At 40.2% G+C, this 23,242-nt stretch overlaps 1 protein-coding gene across 1 annotated transcript in view; it reads left to right on the plus strand.

Annotated features, from left to right (window-relative positions):
* Positions 1-23,242, plus strand: part of Atp8b4 (ATPase phospholipid transporting 8B4 (putative)) — a 164,246-nt gene that overhangs the window by 22,744 nt on the left and 118,260 nt on the right. Inside the window, exons 3-5 of the mRNA XM_035447044.1 lie at positions 7,789-7,902; positions 11,215-11,313; positions 12,266-12,327. Of these exons, the coding sequence (XP_035302935.1) occupies positions 7,789-7,902; positions 11,215-11,313; positions 12,266-12,327 (275 nt within the window). The remainder of the gene's footprint in view (positions 1-7,788; positions 7,903-11,214; positions 11,314-12,265; positions 12,328-23,242) is intronic.

Genomic DNA, 23,242 nt, shown 5'->3' on the forward strand with positions numbered 1-23,242 from the left:
TATATACATATATATATATATATATATATACATATATAGAGGTGAGACATCACATATTAGTTTTTATTTCTGCCTGAGGTGGTCCTTCAGGTGTCTGTTAGCAATGTGCTGTGGGCATTTGGGTTGAAGCCTTATGTATGGGTGTGGCCACCGAGGGACTTCTCTTCCCCTTTGGTACTGCATTGGAAGTGTCTGAGATAGCCCTGGTCCATCATAAGCAATGAAGAGCAGCAGACTCAGGTTAGATGAGTAGCAGGAACAGGAAATAAACTATTGGTGAGTGAAGTCACAGACAGTGGAGTTGTCATAGTGACAGATTGTCCTGCCTCGTAGTCACGAATCCCCTTGCAATTATTTCAGGATTTGCTCATGGAATCTCATAATTATATAAATCTTTTGAATTAGGAAAATAATTTTAATTTGAGGCCTCATCTCCATATTAATCCTGTCTGAGAAATCTTTCCAGGGAAATCCAGAGGAAAGTCCCCAAACACTCTGGTGTCACTTTAACAGTGCTTGCTGTTTTTTGTTGGCTTTGTGTGTGTTCAGCAACACAGTTCTGAAGCACGTGAGAACCTCATTGTCAAAGTTTACTGGCATTTTATTTGGTGGCCTGTCTCTGAAGACCTTTCCACTTCGGCTTTGTATCTCTTCTAGAACAGTCAGTACTGAACATATGAAGGCTTTTGGCCACTGCCGCTCCTGTCTGGAAAGCTGAAATCAGGATCTAGTTATCCACTCTGTTGGTCTTCATTGCTGGTTGTCAGGGGCTAGTGGAATTGCTCTCAAAGGGAATTGTAAGGGAATACAAGGAAGTTGTAATTGCACACCACGCCAGCAATAATCAGGACTGTAACTAAGGCACAGATGAGGAGGAAAGAGGTAGACATACTGTTTCCTTTGGTAAGAAGGTAGCAGAGGGCTGGGGATGAGGAGTGGAGGCAAATGAAGGCTGCAGGACAAGGGCCAACTGCTTGCACTGGACTGTAACAGCAGCACAATGATGACAGGGTGGGCTCCAGGTGTTGAGTCCCTATCTGGCATTGCCACCCGTGAGCTATGGAACCTTGTATAAATTACTCTAAAAGTACTCATTTCACAAGAATGTTCTGAGGATAAATCAAGTTACAAAATGTCAAGTTCTTAGAACAGTATTCACAGTAAGGGCTTGGTAAATATTAGCCATACTGCTGCCGCTACCACCACCACCATTATTCATTGTTATTTTCTCTACCACCGACTTGGTCAAACCTCTCATCATCTCTTAGTTGCATAACTCAAAGTCCTCAGCAAGAACTCCTTTCAGAGGTATTTTTGTGTCACCTTCAATTTCTTCCCCTTCCAGTGATCTTTTAAAATCTTGTCAAATTACCTTTTCCACTTAAAATCTTTTGGTAATTTCTCCTTTGTTCTCCTCACTGTTGCCTTCCAAGTGGAAGGCTCCCTATTGGTATACCATTTACCTGTCCAACTCCTTACTCTCTGCCAAATGAGAAATGGAGTCATTTACCTAAGCTTGGAAGGATAACTGGCTTCAGTACCCTGCCCCTCCCACCTCCCTTTAGAGCAAGTTTCCTATAGAGAGATAGTTTTTGCTCATTCATGGGCAGGCTCTGTCCTATTGTGTGGAAGGCCTAGCATGGCTCAGCTTCACCTGTGATGGTGTGTTTCGTCATTAGAGCTAATTAACTAGCTGACTAATGTAGCAGGCTTTCTTTCTTTTTTTTTAAATGCCAAGATAAGAAACAATTTATTATAGAGAAAAGAACAATTTCTCATCCAAAATACAGAAATCTGTACAACTTTGCCACAACCAATATACATGAACTATACAAACTTACACCAGTTCATAATTTACCAAATAAAAGATGACTAACAAAGTTCACAAAATAGATGCTATTTTGTGGAAATGACTTTTCCCCAATTAAATACAAGGAAAATTATAAACCAGACCTCCACTTTCTAAAAATAAGAAGTTTAGTCAGTCTTAGAAAACTACAAGCTAGCAAATGTACAGAGAGTTGGTTGGTGCTAACAACCACAGTTGAGACAGTATCTTTTTTAAGGGTCTTTTAAAAGCCTGTGGCCATGGCAGGGTTTGGTCACTTGCTACTTTCAAAGCCAAAAACACAATACAAGGTCTGACCATTTTCATGTGTACTAGTTTGTCTTTATGTACATTTATACATGTAAGTGCTAGGTAAAATTTCCAGTACTACCATGCTTAAAACATTGAGCTTCCCTATTGAGCTGCCAAAAAAGTTACTGATAACTTTCAAGTGTAATAGTGCAAATTCCCCTTCGAGATGGATTGCAGAGGAGGGTTCTTCGAAATACAGGTTTTTCCTTAAATCGGCTGATGTGACAAATTGGGTATAAGGTCTGGGAGAAACTGAAACCACTCTGTGACTTCACTCCCTAGCAAATAAAATGACCCTTTACTTGGACTCACAGGCTATTTAAATCACTGAAAGGTACTGTCCAAACTATGGCACTGTTACTTAAAAAAAATTATTACCACTGTCTTGTGCCAGGTCTTCATAGCTGTAACATGGTTTAAATTCCATAATCCATCCCCAAGAGGAGCCCACCCAAAGCAAAAGATCAAATTTATCCATCCATTATAAGATGATCCATCCATAGACTATATCTCAACTTGATACAGTCATCATATTGTATTTTTTGGAAGGGCTTGTTCTGCTCAAGAGAAGTTCCTCCTTACAATTGATTCTTCTGTCTACCATTTGCATGTCGGTGCTGTTGTTTGGAGTGTTTCTTTTGGGCCACCAACCAGATCCCAAAAGCATGATATTGAGACTTATTATTAGTTATGAATGCTCAGCCTTATTTTGTGCTTGTTTCTTGCTAGCTCTTATAACTTAACCAGTTTCTCTTCATCTATGTTTTGCCTCAGGATTTTAAACCTTTCTTTATGTATATTTTAATCTGTATCTGGCTGGCGGCTGCCTGACTGGCTGGCCTGAGTGTCTTTCTTTCTCCCTCATTCTTACCTCTTTTGTTCTCTCTCAAGCCTAGATTCTTCCTCCTACTTATTCTTTCTGCTTGTCAGCCCCGCCTTCCCTCTACTGTCCAACTATTGGAAGTTAAGTTTCTTATTAGACCAATCAGATGCCTTAGGCAGGCAAAGCAACACATCTTTATATAATTATACAAATGCAGCATAAACAAATGTAACATATCTTTGCCTAGTTAAAGTAATATTCCACAACAGACTAATGAGCTAAAGCCATGGCCTACAGCTTTGCTGTTACTAGCGTCAAAGAGGTCATGTTGATTCCCCAGGTAGCCTTTTCCTCTTCCTTTCTGATGGAATGTTTCTAGTGGTCCATGGTAGAAAAGTAGCTGTAGGAGGACAATGGTGAAGACTTTTCAGTGCTGTGTTAGGAAGTGAGCTGCACCAGAATTTGTGCCCAGTAGGATGACTCAATAATATGACTACATAAATATGTCTGATTGAAGGTCTGAATATCCTTTTGGTTAGGACAATAGGAATGGAAGCATGTTTCCTCTTGGACTGAAAAACAAAAGTAAAGATGTGTTCAGAGTGTATCCACGAAGGGTGGCCTCCTTTGCCCCCGTCTAAGCCGTGCAGATTTCACCATCTGTGATTATGTTATAGCTGTGCCCATGGAATGATACAACCATTACTGTATGTAAAGCTGAACACAGCGGAGAAAATGGCCACAGGTTCTGGTTGGCATCATCACCTTATCCCACAGAACTGGCTCTTCACTTGTGCAGAATCCAGGCTTGGAGAGTTTCTTGAAAACTTTTGCTACTCTTTGACTGTCTTTTCAGCATCATGCAAACCTAACCTCTGCATTAGTAACTTAGATGAAAAATACAAAACAATCAAGGATGAGACTTTCTTTCTTGTAGTGCTGGGGTTTGATCCTGGGGTCTTACATACATAAGAAAAGCACTCTGCCCCTGAGATACATTCCCAGCCCTGGGAGATGTTTGACTAATTGATCTTTTCTCCTTGACTTTCCTCTCCCCTATTATTTTCTCCACATTTCCTGTTCAGGAAAACATCATGATTGACAATTGCAAGGCCTCCCTGCTCAGCCCGACTACTGCAAAAGCCAGTCACTTCATTGTACAGTGCTCTGTGGTTCAGCAGATGGGGTAACATGGCATCTCTCTTGTAAGCTCTCAAAAAGCTCACCCCTGTAGCATGGAGCTGACACCTTAATTCCTGGTAAAGTTTGATGATTGAATTTTCTTGAGATGGAACCACACACACAGAGAGACACACAGACAAACACAGACACACACAGACACAGACAGACAGACAGACAGACAGACAGATACACACACACACACACACACACACACACACACACACACACACACACACACACACACACACTCTTATCCTGGCTGATGAGATGCTCATATCTGACAATCTGAGTTTTATCCCTGGGGTCCATGTGGTGGAAGGAGAGAACCGGTTCCTCTAAGTTGTTCTCTGACCTCCACATGCTGACTTTGGTGTGCACGCCCCCACAGAGTAGTAAAAAGTAAAACGCTTTAACAAATTATTAATTTTAAACATTTGACTAAAATATAATTACATCATTTCCTCCCTTCTCTTCCCTCCAACTTCTTCTATATCCTGCCATCCTACTCTCTTTTGAACTCATGGCCTCTTATTCTTGAATTAGTATTGTTGCATGTATATTTAATATTTAATTTATATTTAATTATATTAATATTTATATTTAATTATATTATAGTATATTTAATAACTATATAATGCAACCTGCTGAGTCTGCCTACTGTTTCTTAGATATTTTTTAAAGGGCTGACTACTTGAATAACCATGTAGGTCATCTTTGAGGAAGACTAATTCTCCCTCTCTTGGCAGTTTTTAATTGCCTTTGGTCTTCATCTAGGGTTGGGTCCCTGTGTGATTTCTGTCATCCACATTGTCATTGTTCAGGTCATTTCAAAGCAGCCACAGTGTTGAGATTTCGTGGGTGCAGCTTCCCTGTGGTATTTAGAAGACACAATCTCACAGAATACTTGCTGTTCCTCTGGTTTTTACAATGTTTCCTTGATGCTCTCTGAGCTTTAGGTGCAGGCATTGTGTATTGTTGATATACCCACGGGGACTGGCACAACACAGTTAGTTGTTCTCCCCATTTTGAGCAGTCATGCTTTTCTGTAATGGTCTCTATCTGCTATGAAAAAAAGTCTCTTTGATGAGAGGTGAGAGCTACACTTATCTGTGGATGTAAGGGTAAGTATTTAGAATGCAGTTAGAAATTGTTTAAACTGGTTTAGGAAAGTGACTCTGGTGTCTATGCTCTTACTAGCCAGCGGTGGATGTCTAGGTTTACATTACCAGGCATGATTTCCCTCTTGTTCAGTGAGCCTTAAGACCAAGTAAACAGCTCTCGATTACAGCTAAGGTATCAGTCACAGTTGCACTTTTAGAGATCCCTTACCATATTATCATTATTGTGATTCATAGGCATAATAGCTTATTCAGGACTATTGAATGCTTTCCCTACTTGGCAGCTTGCATGACACCTTCCAGTACCGTGAAAGCTAATCTTCAGGGAGAAGACTTTCTGATGAGATCAAATTTGAGTCCTCCAAGTTTTGTGTCCAAAGTGCATGATGTCTTCAGCGTTAGGGACTTACCTTCAACTTCTGGGAGGCAACCAAGGCAGCAGCAATAACCTCTATTGTTTTAGAAATCTCTTGGACTCCACTGACTGACAACTTGAAAGGAGATTTCTCAGTCTGTTGCTGGGGATTTGGTTAGATAATCTATGGATCTTGGGGGAGGCATTATCAATACCAACTGGTATAACTTCATTTAAACTATATACATATACATACATATATATATATGTTTGTATGTATTATATGTAATTAGGTATATATAAAATAATGATTCCTTATGGCCTTTTCAAACATCTTTAGTGTTATTTATATACAGACACAATGAATGCTATCCAGCTGTAAAGAAAAATTAAATCACAATTTTTTTCTGGTAAATTGATGGAAATTGGAAATATTATATTGAGTGAGGTAACCCAGATCCAGAAAGAGAAGTGCCGCATCATGTCTCCTCTGCATTTCCTGGCTCCACAGTAGGCACTGTGTCTTAACAGATGTAGAGAAGTTGGGATGGATTCTGAAGAGGGTGGCCAGCTATAAAATGTCATGCAGTAGCTGTGGGATTTGGGATTGTGGATCAGAGACAGGTGTGGTGTGTTCCATGAGAAGCATTCAAGTATTGGAATGCTCTCACCAGGAAAAACCTTGGACTTGGTGTTAGTGACAGAGGGCCACACCTTGGCATAGAGCAAGAGATCACCGTGAGAAAAAATTACATTTTTTATAATAAAGATTGTTTCCAGCCATTCCATTCTGAACTAAGAACAGGGTACTCTTAAGCAATCCCAGAATATTTCCAGACATAGAAATCCTTTGTCCTCCCCCCCGGCCCCCCCCACTCCCCTGCTGCCTGTGGCAGGTCAGAGAGCCGACCCCTCCTTCTTACCAGCTTCAGCATCCCAGAAGGCTGGCCCTGCACCTCGCTTAGGCAGCACAGTAGAGCTGACGTTGTTGACAGGGGCATGAGTGAGTTGACCCGGAGAACATGAGTATAAGAGATCCGACCCAATCCCCCACTGCCTGTGACGGTCGAGAGAGCTGGCCCTGAGGTCATAAGAGTGGGAGAGTTGTCTCTGACCCTCACCAGATGCAGCACTAGGAGAGTGGCCCCTGCACTTCGCCTATTCAATTGAGTAGAGCTGGCCCTGGTGGAGTAGGTGTGGGTGAACCAGTCTAGAGGGCATGAAAGCAAGAGAGCCAGTTGCCTCTTGCTCATTACTATGTAGCATGAACTAGTAGGAACAATGCTGGAGAGCTCCCTCTGGTGGTGAGGATTGGGGAGAGTTGGTGGGCTGATCAACCCTGCAGCTACCCAAGCCCAGAAACAAGGAATCCATCCCATCTATGTATCATCTACTGGAACACGGGAAGGGGCAGGTCCTGCAGATGCAAAGCTGCAGGATCTCCACGACACAGGACAACAATAGGATATCCAAGAGGAGTCCTAGTGAGGTCCAGTATGGATGATGCGACAGAAACCAGAGGCCTCAAAGCAGACCAATGAACACTTGCAAGTAAAAATGTGTGGATTAACGGGTCTACTGTGTGACTCACTGTGTCACACTACAGCTTTCATGATTAGATTTTTCTTTTTTCTGTTAATTTTTACTTTATTTTATTTTGGGTGGGAGCAGGTTACAAGGGCAGAGGGTTGATACAAAGGGACGGGAGATAAACGACTTGGAGATCTGAGGTGTGTACAATACAAAGAATAAGTTAAAAAAGGAGTCCCTTGACAATTTCCTAAAGGGGTCATACTTTGGGGAGGTAGACCAGATTGATCATTATTCAAATACCTTCAATTTGAGCTCAGGGATATGCAAGCAAGACAGTGGGTACTCTTGCAATATCTACCTAAGAGTGCATGGCAGGAGAAAAATCTCAGAATCCAACCTGAGTGTGATAAGCCATGACCACATGGGTGATATGGCACTGAGGCATTTTGCCTAGAATTTGGATAATGTTGTCTTGGCAGACGTGAAGGTCTTGGCTACACGGAGCTTAGGACTTCCTAGATAACTTAACTGCTCTATCTTGCTGTGGCATAACCTGTGCTAGGCTTTGTATGTGTAAGAGTTGTAATGGGCAATGAATGCCTTGATACAAACTAACATGACACTCTCTCTTTTTCAGGACAATCGTATCTATACGTCTAAGTACAATATTCTCACATTCTTGCCAATTAACTTATTTGAGCAGTTCCAAAGAGTGGCGAATGCCTATTTCCTTTTCCTCCTGATACTGCAGGTAATGTTTAAGCTGTATTTCTTCATTGTCTATTTTATTTATACAATTCTAAAACATAAGTTACTTAGTAAACATTTGTGATTGCAGAGGACCACTCATTAGATTGTAAATGTTATTACTGCTTTTTGTCTTAAAAATAAAGGAGGACTAAGAACAGGTAAAACAAAAATAGTGCATTTATTTTAGCTTAAACGCCTAGGTCATTTTAATATGCACCTTTATTTGAACGATATGAGAGTCTCAACTTTATTTGAATCATAGAGCCATCTAATAATCGCTACTCATAGCCTTCTTGTGTTCCTTATCATTCTCTTACATTGACAGCATGGGCCTTCTATCTATGATTAAAAAGTTGTGGAACTTAACCTGGCAAATTTCCCTTTAGTCCAAGAACAGTCGCATATTGTGTGCATTCTTAAAATAAATGATGTATAATATATGTTATTTCACCGTGACTATTTTTTACAGTTTGAGAGGTAAATTCATTGTTAATAGTCTTCCCCCATTTAACTAAAATTGGGCCTAAATGAAATGTCAACTTTCATTGCTATTTTGGGAAAGAAAAAAGGTATGTATCAATAGTTCATATCAGCCAGTGACTTATTTAGCTTTTTTTGGATGATTTAATTAGATCAGATTGGTAGATCTAGGTGAGGCTGTGTGCTATTTGTAAAAGCTACAAAGATGGCTCATCTATGAGAGATCTAGATGAACAGTGTCGAGTGTGATATTGAGTTGAATAACTTTGTGTGTTAGTCTTTTGAGTATAAGTGCCAGAGATCTATTAGCTTCAGCAGATGATAAATATATTCCAAGATATATCTTCTTTCATGTGTGACTGGATTCACAGACAGTAGCCCCTGGGGTGGACATGGCTTCTCTGTCTCTGTTTTCTTCCATATTGTCAGGTCCTACCTGTCTGGTATTCCTGCCAGCATCACAGCTTGCCAGCTTCAAGCTTTCCAATTCCTGTGAAGGAAGGAGAGAGAGGGAGAGAGGGAGAGAAAGAGGGAAGAAGGGGAGAGAGAGAAAGAGAGAGAGAGAATATCACTTTTCTGTTGGTATTAGTTCCCCCAAGCAGTCCTTGTTGCTCAAGATGTGGTGCAGTTATTGTTGTGAGGATGTGGAAAAACCTGTGTCAGAATGGAGTCAGTTCACTACAAGTAAAAGAACTGAAATTAGACGGTCACAAAGCTCCCTAAGGGAAAAAAAAATATAGTTGTAAATAACTGGATCCTTACTGTGCAAAAAAACCAAACCAAACCAAACCAAACCAAACCAAACCAAACAAAAACACAAAAAGAAAACAAACAAAAGCTCCAAACAAAACCAAAACCAACCGCTTCAAACCAAACCTGACCAAACCAGATCAGATAACACCAACCAACCAAAAGGACCCGATGAACGAACACACTGCTATTCACGAAGGGACTGAGACCTCCCCTCCCCATGGTCATTTGCTTTTGGATTCTTGATGTGACCCTTCACACCATTCTAGAATTTTGAATTTATTTCTCTAATGGCACTCTTACTTACAGTCTTAGGCTTTTGTTCATGCAATTTTATATTTGGGACATTTCGGATGGCTTGACTCAGTTTATTTATTGGTAAACATCTGGGAGCCAAGGAAGTGAGATGATGTATAAAGCCACAGATTAACAAGAGTGGAGAAATAGTAGGGTTTTCTGCTACCTACCCAATGTCTCTGTTGCATCTCTAAGGACCTTTTGACTGTTGGCTTTCTTATTGTGTCTCTTAGTTTTATTTTATTTGAATTAACATAATAATATACAAATCTGGGCTGGATAGATGGCTCAGAGGTTAAGAGCACTGACTGCTCTTCCAGAGGTCCTGAGTTCAATTCCCAGCAACCACATGGTGGCTCACAACCATCCATTATGAGATCTGGTGCCCTTTTCTGGTGTGCAGATATACATGGAAGCAGAATGTTGTATGCATAATAAATAAAATCTTAAAAATAATATACAAATCTATGTGATATAGGGTGAGAATTCAGATTATGCACACAATGTACAACCATCAAGTTAGGGTAGTTAGCTTTCTGTATCCTTAGGCATTGGTCAGTTATTCTCTCTCTTTAATATTTATTTATTTATTTATTTATTTAATGTGCATTGGTGTTTTGACTGCATGTATGTTTGTTGGGTCCTCTGAAACTGGAGTTGTAGGAGGTTGTGAACTGCCATGTGGGTGCTGGAAATTCAACCTAGGTTCTCTGGAAGAGCAGCCAGTGCTATTAACTGATACGTCTCCCCTCTAGTCCCTTAAACTCCTGTCTTTTGGTTGCTTATTGGTCCTACAGTCACCTTGTGTGTTGTAGGACACTGGAGCTTGTGTCTATTACTTAACCCTCAGGGAGTTTTTTGAAGTTTAAAAATTGCAGAGTCTATTATGTAAAATTGATTTCGTTTTGAATTATTTATGGGACTTGATTCCTCCCTACCTCAGTCTCCACTAGACCCTACCCTGCCTGACAGTCCTGGAGCAGATCCCAAGTGAATGTGATTGGATTTGAAAAAACAGAAAAAACCCCACTTGTCTAAGAGGGTCACACTACATTTGTCTTAGGCAGTAGCAGCAGAGACAAGGGCGCAAAGGAACACTGTGGGAGTCAAGGGACCTAGGACCATATTTCAGCAGTGCGTGTTCTTGCTAGGGGTTTCAGTGCCCCAGGCACTTCAGCTGTAGAATTGGGATAGGAAAATAAAGACATGATAATAGCTCTTCAGATTTTTCCTGACACCGGGTCACCATTCATAATGTATTCTGGTGTGCACGGTAGAGGGCGTTGTTATTTATGTGGATATGGAATCCGTGGGTTTGTACAAAATGTTCTAGCATAGAAACTAATTTTCGGAGCATTCAATTATTATGATGGAAATAACTGGTTAGCTTTCGAAAGACTGGGGATCAAAGGCTGTTTGGCAAGTGCTGTTAAGAGGAGTTGGTAACTTATTAAAAACATAGATGAGAAGCTGAGATATTGGTGATGCATGACAACCCAGAGAAAGATGTTTGTCTGTGAAGGAGCTCAATGAGCCCGCTTCTCAGTTAGCTTTAAGTTTTTATTTCATTTTTTGTCAGGCAGTCTGAAATCAGCAGGAAGGTATGTCTCTGTATGTTTTGTGGTCGAATGCATATAATTGGATCATTTTACCAAGTTTACTTTTGTACAAATAGCTGCACATAAACTAATTTATTTCTACAAGTGTTTTGCAATTAATAGGCAAAGGTTGGGGCATGTCTTTCTTAATTTAAAATGTCTTAAGCTGCGGAAAATGCTTGTTTCAGCTCATTCCAGAAATCTCTTCCCTGACATGGTTCACCACCATCGTGCCTCTGGTCCTGGTGATCTCCATGACAGCTGTCAAGGATGCTACTGATGACTATGTGGGTATTCACATCTACGAATGCTCGTCTCAAACAGGAAGTGGGAACCTAGTCAGTGCTGCTGAAGGGTGGTCAAGCATGAAGCAGAGGGGAAGATTTATAATTACCAAGTCGAGTTATGTGATGTTTCTTCAAAGTTGTTGCGTGTAGAACTTTAAATAAGTTCACAATTTGGTATGAGTCACTTAAAATTGCACACATACATATGGATAATGCACTTCGCTTAAGGTGGTATGTTTCTGTCTCCTAATAAAGTGCCTGGCATATTTCAATGTGTACAACGATACTATAGTATCTGAGGTTGAAAAAGAGAAGACCCAACAGCAGTATAATGTGGTGTATGTGTGGATGTGTGTATGTACACACACATCATTTTGAAATACAAAAGGAAAAGCTCTCACTCTTATAATTTATGAGATTAAAGTTTCATGTCCCTGAAAGCACCCCTATTCATCTGTGGGTGTGCACTAATATGCTGAGATGACTTTGTGTGCACGTGAGAGAAATAGGAACTGGTTCCCGGTTGAAGTTTTCAAAACCTGTGCATGGTTGTCTCTGGACTATGAGGTAGACATGCTGCCTTCCTAGAAGCAATTAGAAATGTGTAAGGACTAATATTTGTGGGTCTAGCATGAAGTATGTGTGCACGCATGCACGCACGCGCGCGCACACACACACACACACACACACACACACGCACACACACGCACACGCACACACACTCACACATGCACACATGATTTCCATGGTGATGTGTGTGCCAGGGTGAGATGCAGGGAGATGAGTGTTGATTAGTTGTGCATAGACTCTGCTCAAAGTAAGTATGAGCTGTGTTCATATTGGATAGACAGCCACATTGTCCAAACAGATGAACTCAGAATATGTCCAGTGTTGCGGTTAGGATTGACAAAGTATGACTTAAGATGCTCTTTCCTAAATTTTGACTTTTCAGTTTCGCCACAAGAGTGACAATCAAGTGAACAACCGGCAGTCTGAAGTGCTCATTAACAGCAAGTAAGAAACTCATTCTTTGGGCTTTTATTAGACTTTCCGGGGGCTTCAAGCAGGTTTTAATAATTGGTGGCTTCTTATTTTAATTAAGGGTGTATTTCTGCCCTTCTTTAATTTATTGGAAATTAATTCTTCGGGAGTTTATTCTGTAGAGCACAGACATACATATCTTTGATATTGTAGTAACAAGTAAGTAGAGCTGATAGGATTTTATACACCTCACACAGAGGAATTTAGAACAAAATATCTATTTTCTTTATTTAATTCTGTGTATTAATAAATACCATCTGTAGAAATAGTAGTAGCATCAGTAGTGATTTCAAACATGAATATTTCTACCCAAACAACTGTGAAAACACTAGAAAATTGAGAGGGAAATCTTCAAGCTCCCTTCTAATGTTTCTTTTTATTTTACTTGTCTTTGTGTGGGCCACTTTTCATATCTTTTAAATTCCACCTTTCATTTCTTTTAAATTTTTAATGAATTTCCTGAATTAGCTTACACAGTAGTAGATTTCTTTTTTCCCAGACGTGTAGCCTTTGCTTGATTCTCCATCTTCCCTTCCCTCCTTTTCCTGCTGTACACATTCACTCCCAGCTTTTTCCTATTCCAGTTGCTTCATTGTCTTCTCCGACTCCCTCCTTTAAAACTCCTCTATTTTTCAGTCTCATGAGTTCCTTTCTAGTTTTGTGGACTCTACCAGAATTTATTCCCATTTGGATACATGTGTTTAACATTTAGAGGCTAGGATCCACAGATGAGAGCGAATATACAGATTTGTCTTAACCATTGAGCCTGGGTTACTTTGCTTAATGGAATATCTCACTGAGAAGTGGCTCAGTGGGTAAGAACATTTGCAGTTCTTCCAGAAGACAAGAGTTAGATTCCCAGAATTCACAACTGGCAATTCACAATTGCCTGCAATTTTATCTCTAAGGGGATCAAATACATCTGACCTCTGACATTTGAGGACACATGCACTCATATGCATATATAGGTATATTTAAGAATAATAAAATGACTATGAAAAAAAGGTATTTTCAGGGCTGGAGAAATGGCTCAGTGTTTAAGAGCACTTGTTGCAGAGGACCTAGGTTCAATTTCCGGCACCTATATGGTGTCTCACAACTGTCTGTAACTCCCATTCCAAGGGATCCAATATCCTCTGCCTGTATCAGGTACATACATATATGTACAGACATATATGTGAGCAAAACACTCTCACACACAGAATAAAATAAATATAAAAAAACAAAGAAAATGCTTTCCATTCTCAATCATCTTTCTGCAAATTACACAATTCTATTTTTTTCTTCTGGGCTAAATGTAACTTCATTGTGTATACTTACACACTGTATTGGTTCATTGATCTTCTGGTGGACATCTAGGCTGATTCCATTTCTTAGTTATTGTGAGGATAGCATTAATAAACATAGATGTACCTATCTCTGTGGAAGCACATAGAGACCTTGGGTGTATGCCTGAATGACAACTGCATTCTATTGGAGCTCTATTGTCAGACTTTTCCAAAGCCACCATATGATTTCCACAGTGACTGCACTAATTTGCACCCCTACCAACAGTGAGCAAGGATTCTCTAAGCCTATGTCCTCACCAGCATGTTGTCATTTATCTTCTCGATGATGGCCATTCTGACTGGGGTGAGATGTAATCTCAAAGTAGTTTTAATTTGCTTTATTCTGATGGCTAGAGTGTTTCCTAGTCATTTCAATTATTCTTTTATAAGTATTTCCTCAGATTGTTGGCCCATTGATTCATTGTCAGGGTGTTTTTGGCATTTAATTTATTCAATCATTTATATATTTTCAATATTAACCATATGCAGCCTTCATTATATTGAGCTTTCTTCTGCCTACTCCTGGTTTCATCAGAACTTTTTTCCCTTCGGTATTTTGAGACAGGGTTTCTCTGTGTAACAGCTCTGGCTGTCCTGGAACTCACTCTATTGACCAGGCTGGCCTCAAACTCACAGAGCTCTGCCTGTCTCTGCCTCCTGAGTTCTGGGATTAAAATGTCTACTAATGTGGTATATGTTTATTGATTTTCTATATTGAACCCATCTTGTATCCTTGGGGTAAAATCATCTTGCTTGTGATAAACAATCTTCTTAATGTGACTTTGAATTCAGTTGGAAAGCATTTGATTGAGGATTATGTCCATAGGGAGATTGGTTAAAATTTTTTTCTTTGTCTGGTTTTGGCATCAGAGTTATAATGGCATCATAGGATGAGTTTGGTAGTGTCACCTCACCAAGTAATAATGGTGTGATAGGATGAGTTTGGTAGTGTTCCTTCCCTATTTTATAGAAAAGTTTGAGAAATGTTAGTATTAAATCTTCCTTGAAAAAATTGTAGAATTCATCAGTAAAACCATCCACCCTTATCTATGGTGACAATTTTGTGCAAGTCTTGTGCAGATAAAAACATGAGTGCAATGGTTGTGTCCCCTTCAGAAGACATCTTTTTACTACACATCTTCCTATTTCCCAGCTCTGATATTCTTTCTCCTCTCTATAACAAGAAGTCTTTACACCAGCTGTCCAAGTACTGCCCAAGTTCTGCCTGCTGTGACAGGGCCCCAAATAATACACAGGGACTTATATTAGGTACAATGCTGCTGGCCAAAGATTAGGATTTCTTATATGCTTGCTCTGTCTTAAGTATCAATCATAGCCATAATCTATATATTTATAAAGAGTTATCTGATCGAGGATGCTGGCAGCATGCATCCTCTCTTGTGGAGCTCACATGGCGGCTCCAGAGAAGAGAGAAAGAGGAAGAGGAAGAGAATGATTTCCTGCTTGTCCCTGCTTATATTGAGTCTGTCTGCTATGCCACTTCCTGCCTGGATCACAAGACTTTACTACATTTCCCAGAATCCTCCTTGACTCCTAGTCCCACCTAACTTGCTGCCTGGGCTGAACAGTGCTTTATTCAACAACCAATAAGATAAACATACACAGAATGACTTGCCCGATCACCTCTCCCCTTCTATAATGTTTTCTGATAGGCTCTTACATTTTCTGGTTGAGGACCTGCAACAACAACAAACCCAAACATCATTAGATTTAGCCTGTCTGAAGCTGATACACATTATGTCTGTGTCTATCGTCTAAGTGGAAGAATGGGACTCTTGATCCCATGGGAGAATTGATGCACCCTACACTGAGTTACACAGTCATCTTTCTTTGATTGGAATGGAGACTTTCAGTTTACACAAGGGAGAAGACAATCTAAGTACTTTTACCTCCAGCCACCTAGATTACATGTATGTTATGGTCACACCACTGGGGTCATGAATGATTGCACTATGGTCATACCATTGTGATCACATATAATTACACTGTGTTCATACCATTGTGATCACATATGATTACATTATGGTTACAATGTAAAAAGATCTTGCAAATTTGAAAGGAAAACTTGAGAAGAATCATATTTTACAAAAGCAACATCAACGAGACATACTTTCATGGACTTAATGAATTCAAATAATGAATTGCATTTTTAAAAAGTCCTGACTTGGTCATTTCTTGGGCAGTTTCTGTTTTTCAGTTTTGCAGGATCTGCTTGTCAAAGGGCTGACTTCTGTCTGCAAGCTGTAAAGTTGTTATAGTTATTAGAATAATTTTCCATCATATCCAATGACTATGCTGCATAGATAGGATTTTTAAGGGTTGAATTTGTAAAGGGCAACTATTTTCTCAGATGAGGTGTATCTTGATATAATAGAGAGTTGAAACACTTTCCAATCTCTACACATGGAGTTTTCAGTAACAGCCCTATTTTCTTTTAAGGGTTATGTAACACAGAGACCTGCTAAAGCTCCTTCAAAGAGCTACTCACACAGTTGCCTGAGAGAGTGCGGTAGAGACCCCAGCTTTTGTATAGGGGGCCCACATCACACACCCCTCAGCAAACAATATGAGATCCCAGCTTTTTCTCCCTCAAAATGTCCTCTGGTCTTTTACTTTCCTGCCCCTTTCCTGTTGGAGTTCAGTCTGGCTGGCCCATTGTCTTTTCTCAGCATATGGTGATCATGTGTGCCCCCCCTTTGTCACTCAGTATGGCTTGAGTCTTTCTTGGCTCCAATTGGATCCCATTGCTGGTGTAACCAGTGCTCTTATTAGGGTGACATGGGAGTTAAACTTACAACAGTCCTATGTAATCCTTAAAATTTGGTACATTTCCTCTTTATAAAAAATGATAGACTGAGGTTCAGAATTCCCTTTGAAAACCCAAATCTGAACTCCAAAGACCTTGGGGATATAAGAATATTAACTTTAGAGATGTGCTTTGCTTTCAATCTGTGCTCAAAGACTGTCTATACCAAAGCAATGTTCTGGCAGTTTTTGACTGACAGCTCACCCCCATCAGGGTTTCTTCACTAAAGTGTTCTACTATTGGCTCATTCAGTTCCCTGAAATACTCTTAATGGGTTCTTTTCCTCTATGAACTTTAAATTAGCACGTGGCCCGTCTATTATACATAGAAACTTTAGAAAATTAAAAGTATAAATAAAATATAGAAGCTCTTCTTGATCTTGCTTCCTAGGTTCATGGGAACTACATACAGTTCATTCATATTTTATGCATCTGTTGCCCTTTCTGTTGCCTTTGTTTTTGCTGTTTCTGTTCTATTCCACTGTGCAATGTTCTTTTCAGATGCAGTTGCAATTATACTATATTCTACTGTCCTGGCAGCCGATCTACCTCCCACCAGCAGAGCCCACCGGTTTGGTATTATTTGGAATAAATTCTTTTTTTTTGCAGATATAATTAAGATGCCGAGATAAGGAGATCCTGGATCAGGGTGTGTCCTGGACTGAATCACAAGTGTCTTGGGATAGAGAAAAGAGCTCAATGTGCAGCTGGAGGCCCCACAGGAAGGAACTCATGGGCTAGTTAGAAGGAACACCAGAAGCTAGCAGGGAAAGCAGACAGAGTCCCCCCCCCCCCATTCTCCTGAGGGATTCCATTCTTGCTGACACCTTGCTTTTGGATTTCAAGTTTCTGGAATAGAGAGAATAATAGTCTTCTCCTGTAAGCTGTATATTCAGGGTGATTTGTTACCACAGTCCAGAGGATGCCTAAGGCAGGCTAGTGACTTCTAAATTACACCTAAAGACAAAAGAAGCTTGGATACACCCTGGCTGAGAAAATGACTGGTGGGTGCAACTGACCAGTTACCGCAATAAGGGAGCACGAGGAGGACAGAGGAAAAGTGAGCCGAACGCTGTTGGAGGAATGAAACTAACTCTAAACAATGGAGGAAAAAAGGCGCATCATGGCAGACGCACAAAACCGCCGGGCAGGGCTGGCTCTAGTCGCTGCTATGGAGGGCGGAGATGGTCCTCAGTGCCCAGTACAGACCTTGCCCTCCTAGCGAGACTTTCTGAATTGTCTGTCTGGCTGACAGTTTGTAGTCATCCTAGGCCCCATCTTGTGTCCTTGTCCCTCCCAGGAGTGTGTGTGTTGAGATTGGCTTTCCCTTCACACTGCTAAATTTAAGGCTTCATTTCAAATCAAACGCTCTTCTGGCTGGCTGCCTGAGGAGTCGCATGTGGAACGTTGAGACCGGCAGGGGAATAAGGCCCTTGCTTCTGGAGAGGGCGTCTGGAAACCATATGAACTGTAAATAGTTTTAGAATATAAAAAAATATTGCTTTCTGCCAAAAGAACTGATTTTCCCCCTTTCTAGACTTAGTTATTAAGTGTCTGTTGGAAATTACTGGCCCCAATCGATAGCACAATCTGTTTACTGTCTCTCTCAGCATCAGTTGAGGGGTATGGGCTCTGCAACACTTGAGCTAGGGTCTGGGATCTCGGAGCCAGGACAAATTTCTAGGTGCGTGATTTCAGAAGGAAACTTGTTTTCTTCCACAAAACATTTCCTGATGAAATTTTAATAAAACAAATAGTATAATATGTGTCTAAACATAGAAGAATAAGCCGGACATGCTCCCTCCGTATGCCACAGATACCCAGGGTCTGCTCTGCTTCTGGCCCCTAGGGATAGCTCAGCACACATCCTATTTTCTTGGGTGGCCTTTCTGCTTTTACACCTGACCCTCATTACCGATGGAGATTTCAAAACAAAACAAAACAAAACAAAACAAAACAAAAACTTATCTTTCCTTGTGCATTAATTCGTGTGGCTAAGGGACCACCACTCTTTCTGCACCCAGACTGGCAGGGACCCCTTTCCTACTGTTTTGAGGGTTAACTACTGATCCTCCATTATTCTCTTTCTTCTTCCTCCTTCTCTGTACTTGCAGTGTATCTCCTTTTGTGTCCCCCGCTGTTGATGGCGTTCATTTCCAGGAAGTTTATGTCAATTCATTCTCCTGGCTGGACTATAATGAATGTAGCTTTCTGACAGCATCATCATGACTTTTGAGTGCTAGCTTTTAAAATCTGGGTCAATCTGTTAAGAATGGAGATCTGTCTTGCGAACGTGATTTCTAGTGATGATGTTTTTCAACATATTTATTATCTATTATTTATTTATTTTTCTGTGACTTGCCTATCTATACTCATTATTTAATATTGGCCTGCATTTCTCTGTGCTCTGTTAGGGGATATATTTTAAATATTCTCTTCTAAAAACATTCCTCCAGTAGGAAACAGTATTGTATCCTAGGGCATTAGCTAAGGGTTCCTGTAGGCTTGAGCGTTGCGAGCGTCGCTTCTCCAAGCCGGATGAGGCACTGCTGACTTCCACATTCCTCCTTATTTTTTTCTCACAAAATAGCGCGGATCAAGTACATTCCTATTTTAAAACTGTCCCACCCACTCCTTCCAGAGTGGCCTCTGGCTAGTCTAGTTTTCCTAGCCACCCCTCCAGCCACACCAGAACATTGGCCTTTTCAAAACTCCTGTGCATTCTTTCCTTCTAGCTCTTCCCATCTACTTTTGTGCTTCCATGGCAACTGCAAATGCTGCCATAGCACACAGCACATCATTCTAGAAGTCAGGCCTCTCCAGCACTCTTTCTTGTCAGCTTCTTCAGAACTGACTGACACCATGCTGGGTTTCTCCCTTGCTTAGTTCAGGCTTGGCTGATAGTAGGTGTTCTGTATTTGTGGAATTCAGTAGAACACACTCACTTTTTCAGCTAGCAAGGTGCATTCAAGACAAAGATCATTCTGGAGACTGAAGACTGAAGGGCATGAGCTATAGGAGACGCAGCTGGACTCTTTGAGCATGTGAAATGTAAATCTGAAGTATGTTCTTTATAGAAAAAAGAACAATGCTTTTATTTTCCAATCTGGTGTATTTTATGTTGTTATCATCCACGGTGTCCCTCACTTCTTGCTATTCTTTGTGCTATCTCTCTTACACTGTCTTAGGGTCTTGCCAGTAAGAATAGTCATATGAAACTGTTTCTTACCTTTATTCCAGAGCTAACTGGCTAAATAAGTACACAGTATGAGTGATTACATGCACAGCTACTCCACAGGAATTTCTATTTAGCAAATATCTCCCAAACTCACCGCATGCCAGGTGCACTTCTACATGTCAAGGATACTGAAACAAACAAGCATCCAGACACAGCCTTAGCCTTCTTTCCAATGGAAAAGACAGTCATTTAAATAAACAATGATTTCAGTTTCCCAATGTTTCAGTGGATGGTTCCACACCCACGCACACGTAGTCAGCACCAACTGGACTCAAGGGATTAGTTACTGGGGTTGGATGTCCTGGGTGGGGGATGGAGGCAGGTAGTTAGTGAGGGCAGATATGGTAACCACTTGACTGAAGTAAGATTTTGTTCCAAAGGGAGACAGTTATGGGAAGATCATAGATAAATCATCACAAGCATAAAAACCCAAGACTGGAAATGGTCTGGGTGATGATAAGGTCCATCAATGCTGGGCTACTGTGATGAAGTGGAGTTTCGAGGGGCTAACAAAAGCCAGCTACTATTTTTATATTTTAGACAGGGTCTCATTCTTTAGGCCAGGCTGTTATTAAGCTCACTGTGTAGCCTAGGCTGGACTCCAACTTGTGGTTAGCCTCCTGCTTCAGTATTCTAAGTGGTTGGATTACAGACACAGGCAACAGTGCTTAGCTGAGAGCCAATTCTTAAAGAAATTCTAACTTCAGTTTCATGTTACATATCATGAAAGGCCATGGAGGCTTTTAACAGGAAAATTGTAGTAATAACATGGAAATTTTTCTGGTTACTGCATAGATACTGGACAGTAAAGGAAGACAAGTTATGTCCATATGAGATGGCAATGTCATAAACTTTGGTTGCATCAGGGAAGGCCATAGCATAACTAGGATTGTTATCTATCTATCTATCTATCTATCTATCTATCTATCTATCTATCTCCTATTGATATATCTTAAAAATCTACCAATCATCTATTTATGTATATATAATTTACATACCAATCAATCAGTTTATCAATTATCTATCATCTATCTTTCTATCTATCATCTATCTGTCATCACATATTTTTTGTTGGATTTTCAAACACATAGGCACACAAATAAAACAGTAAAATGAATCTGTATCTGTATATTACCTCCTGATTGCTGTCAACAACTTCTTGGTATTTTTTTGTGTTCATCCTCACATTTTGGGTTTTTTTCATGATTTAATTATGTATGCATGCATGTGTATGTATGAGTATATGTGTGTGTGTGTGTGTGTGTGTGTGTGTGTGTGTGTGTGTGTGTGTGTGTGCATATGGGAGCCAGAAGAGGTTGTTGGATCCCTCGGTGCTGTAGTTACAGACATTTACCGGACACACACCTTTTTATGTATGCATTGGGAGTAAAACTCAGGCCTAATGATTTTGTGGCAAGTGCTCTTAACTGGAGTCACCTTTGCAGTCCCTCTTCTAGAGTGACAAAAGACATGAGGAAATATAGATAAAAGGCAGAAGGGTTTATTTTAGCTCATAGTCAGTTGACTCCATTGATTTTGGATCTGTAGTCAGGCTTAGAAAACTAAGATGGGGTATATGCAGGAAGAGATTGCTCCCTTCATCTTTGTCAGGAAGCAAAATGGAGGTAATGGTTTTGGGTCTGGATCCTAATGGCCTCCTCAAGATTCTCCACCAGGGACCTAACTTATTCTTATTAGACTCCATGCATTAGAAGTTTCCTTGCTTCTCAGCAGCACCACAGGCTGTGACCAACTCTAACAAATGGGTCTTTGGTGGGTATTTCTAAACTATGGTAGATTGGCTAGCAAGTAAAACAAAGTCACTTGAACCTATTGATCTGGATATAAAGCAGAGAGAGTAAAAAAGAAGGGAAATCAACTGGAATGAATAAAATAAACTATGAGGACTGGCCATAGACTCAAAACTATCACTAGAAAGCTGTGATTGGACTGGTGGAGACAAATCCCTAATGGGAGAAAATAAAGTCAGCTAGCTAGCATGTACAGTGAGCTCAGATGGCTCCTTTCAGTGACTTTACATAAAAATCAATTTGCTACCTTTATGATGAAGTGCCTAAAATAATAAAAATAGCCACGGCACTTCAGATGCATGCGTTACTTTACGGTTTGAAAATACTTTTATGAATTTGCCTCATTTGAGGGTTACAAATGTCACTGTAGATGAGTGCTTAAGTGTGTGCTGGGTTTATGCAACTTTGAAAACCTCAATCTAACAGACACTGTGAAAGGCGGATAGGAGCCAATTCACACAGTCATGGATGCAAATTCCAGGTTTAGTAAAATTCTTGAGCAAAGTCACATGGTTGATTGTTGGAAAAGTGTATGCTTTGTGAGCCTACAACATGCACCCTTTTTAGTATTTTACATGGTTTCTATCATAAGCAGGATCCAGTATTTTATCCTTGGAGTACAAAAATAAATAATAATAAAAACAAACAACTCTAGCTTCTAATCCCTTTCGGACAGAATTTTGTATTTTTTAAGTATCAAGGTTGCTATCTTCAGCAGAAAGAGCCCTTTAGTAAAAATTTCTAGTTTTTGTTTAAATGATCCACTATGACTTTTTTGCCTATACATTGGAAACATGAGCTTCAAGACTCTGTGTCTCCTCATAACAGAGGTGCCGGGGATATAAAACGGATGTTCTGATGGACGGATGTATTATCTAGTGATCATGAACAGTGTGATTTATCCTGGTGCCGAGAGAAATGTGAATGATGTAACGGTTGAAGCCTCAGGGAGAGGGATATTTCACTTACGACCATAAGTAAATCCTGATTGAAGTCACGGTTCTGAGAAGACAAGTCTAGAGGGATCAGCATAATAAAGTCCAGGCATATAGTTTTCTGATGAGCTCACTGAACATGAGGGAAAGCTTGGAATATCTTGAGGACTGAAAGTTAATATATCCTTTATTAGACAATCCCTCAGCTCTATCAATTTTCTCGCTGGACTACTGATGACAAATGCATGGCTAACACTCTAATAGTGAAGTCATTTTTCTGAAGTGCAGGTGCTCATCATTGGGGATTGGAAGAATATTCATGCATTCCAAGTATTAGAGGGCAAAGGTGGTTTACATGCGTCCATTTAAGAACCAAATTTATATTTTCCACTATTTTCTAGATTATTTGATGAATATAGTTTGTATCTAATGCTCCTTGTAGCCCTGACACTCAGCATAGTGTCTAGCTTACAGTGATGACTCTGGCCATATTAGGGTAGTCTTGAACTCATTAGTGGAGGATGACATCACATGTCAGTGGGTGGTCAACTACTCAAGAATTTTACCCATATATTATCCTGTTTCTGAGGAACTCAAGATGATAAACACCACAATTTATTTTAAAGTGAGTTAAAACTTTTCCCCTAGAAACTGTTTAGAACCAAAAATGCCTGCAGATCTAATAAGCAACAAGACTGATAATCTCTTGGGGTTACTTTCAGTTAGACTTTGTATTAAGAAATTAGGGGT

Source organism: Cricetulus griseus, chromosome 6, assembly GCF_003668045.3.
Source record: "Cricetulus griseus strain 17A/GY chromosome 6, alternate assembly CriGri-PICRH-1.0, whole genome shotgun sequence".
NCBI classification, from domain to species: domain Eukaryota; kingdom Metazoa; phylum Chordata; class Mammalia; order Rodentia; family Cricetidae; genus Cricetulus; species Cricetulus griseus.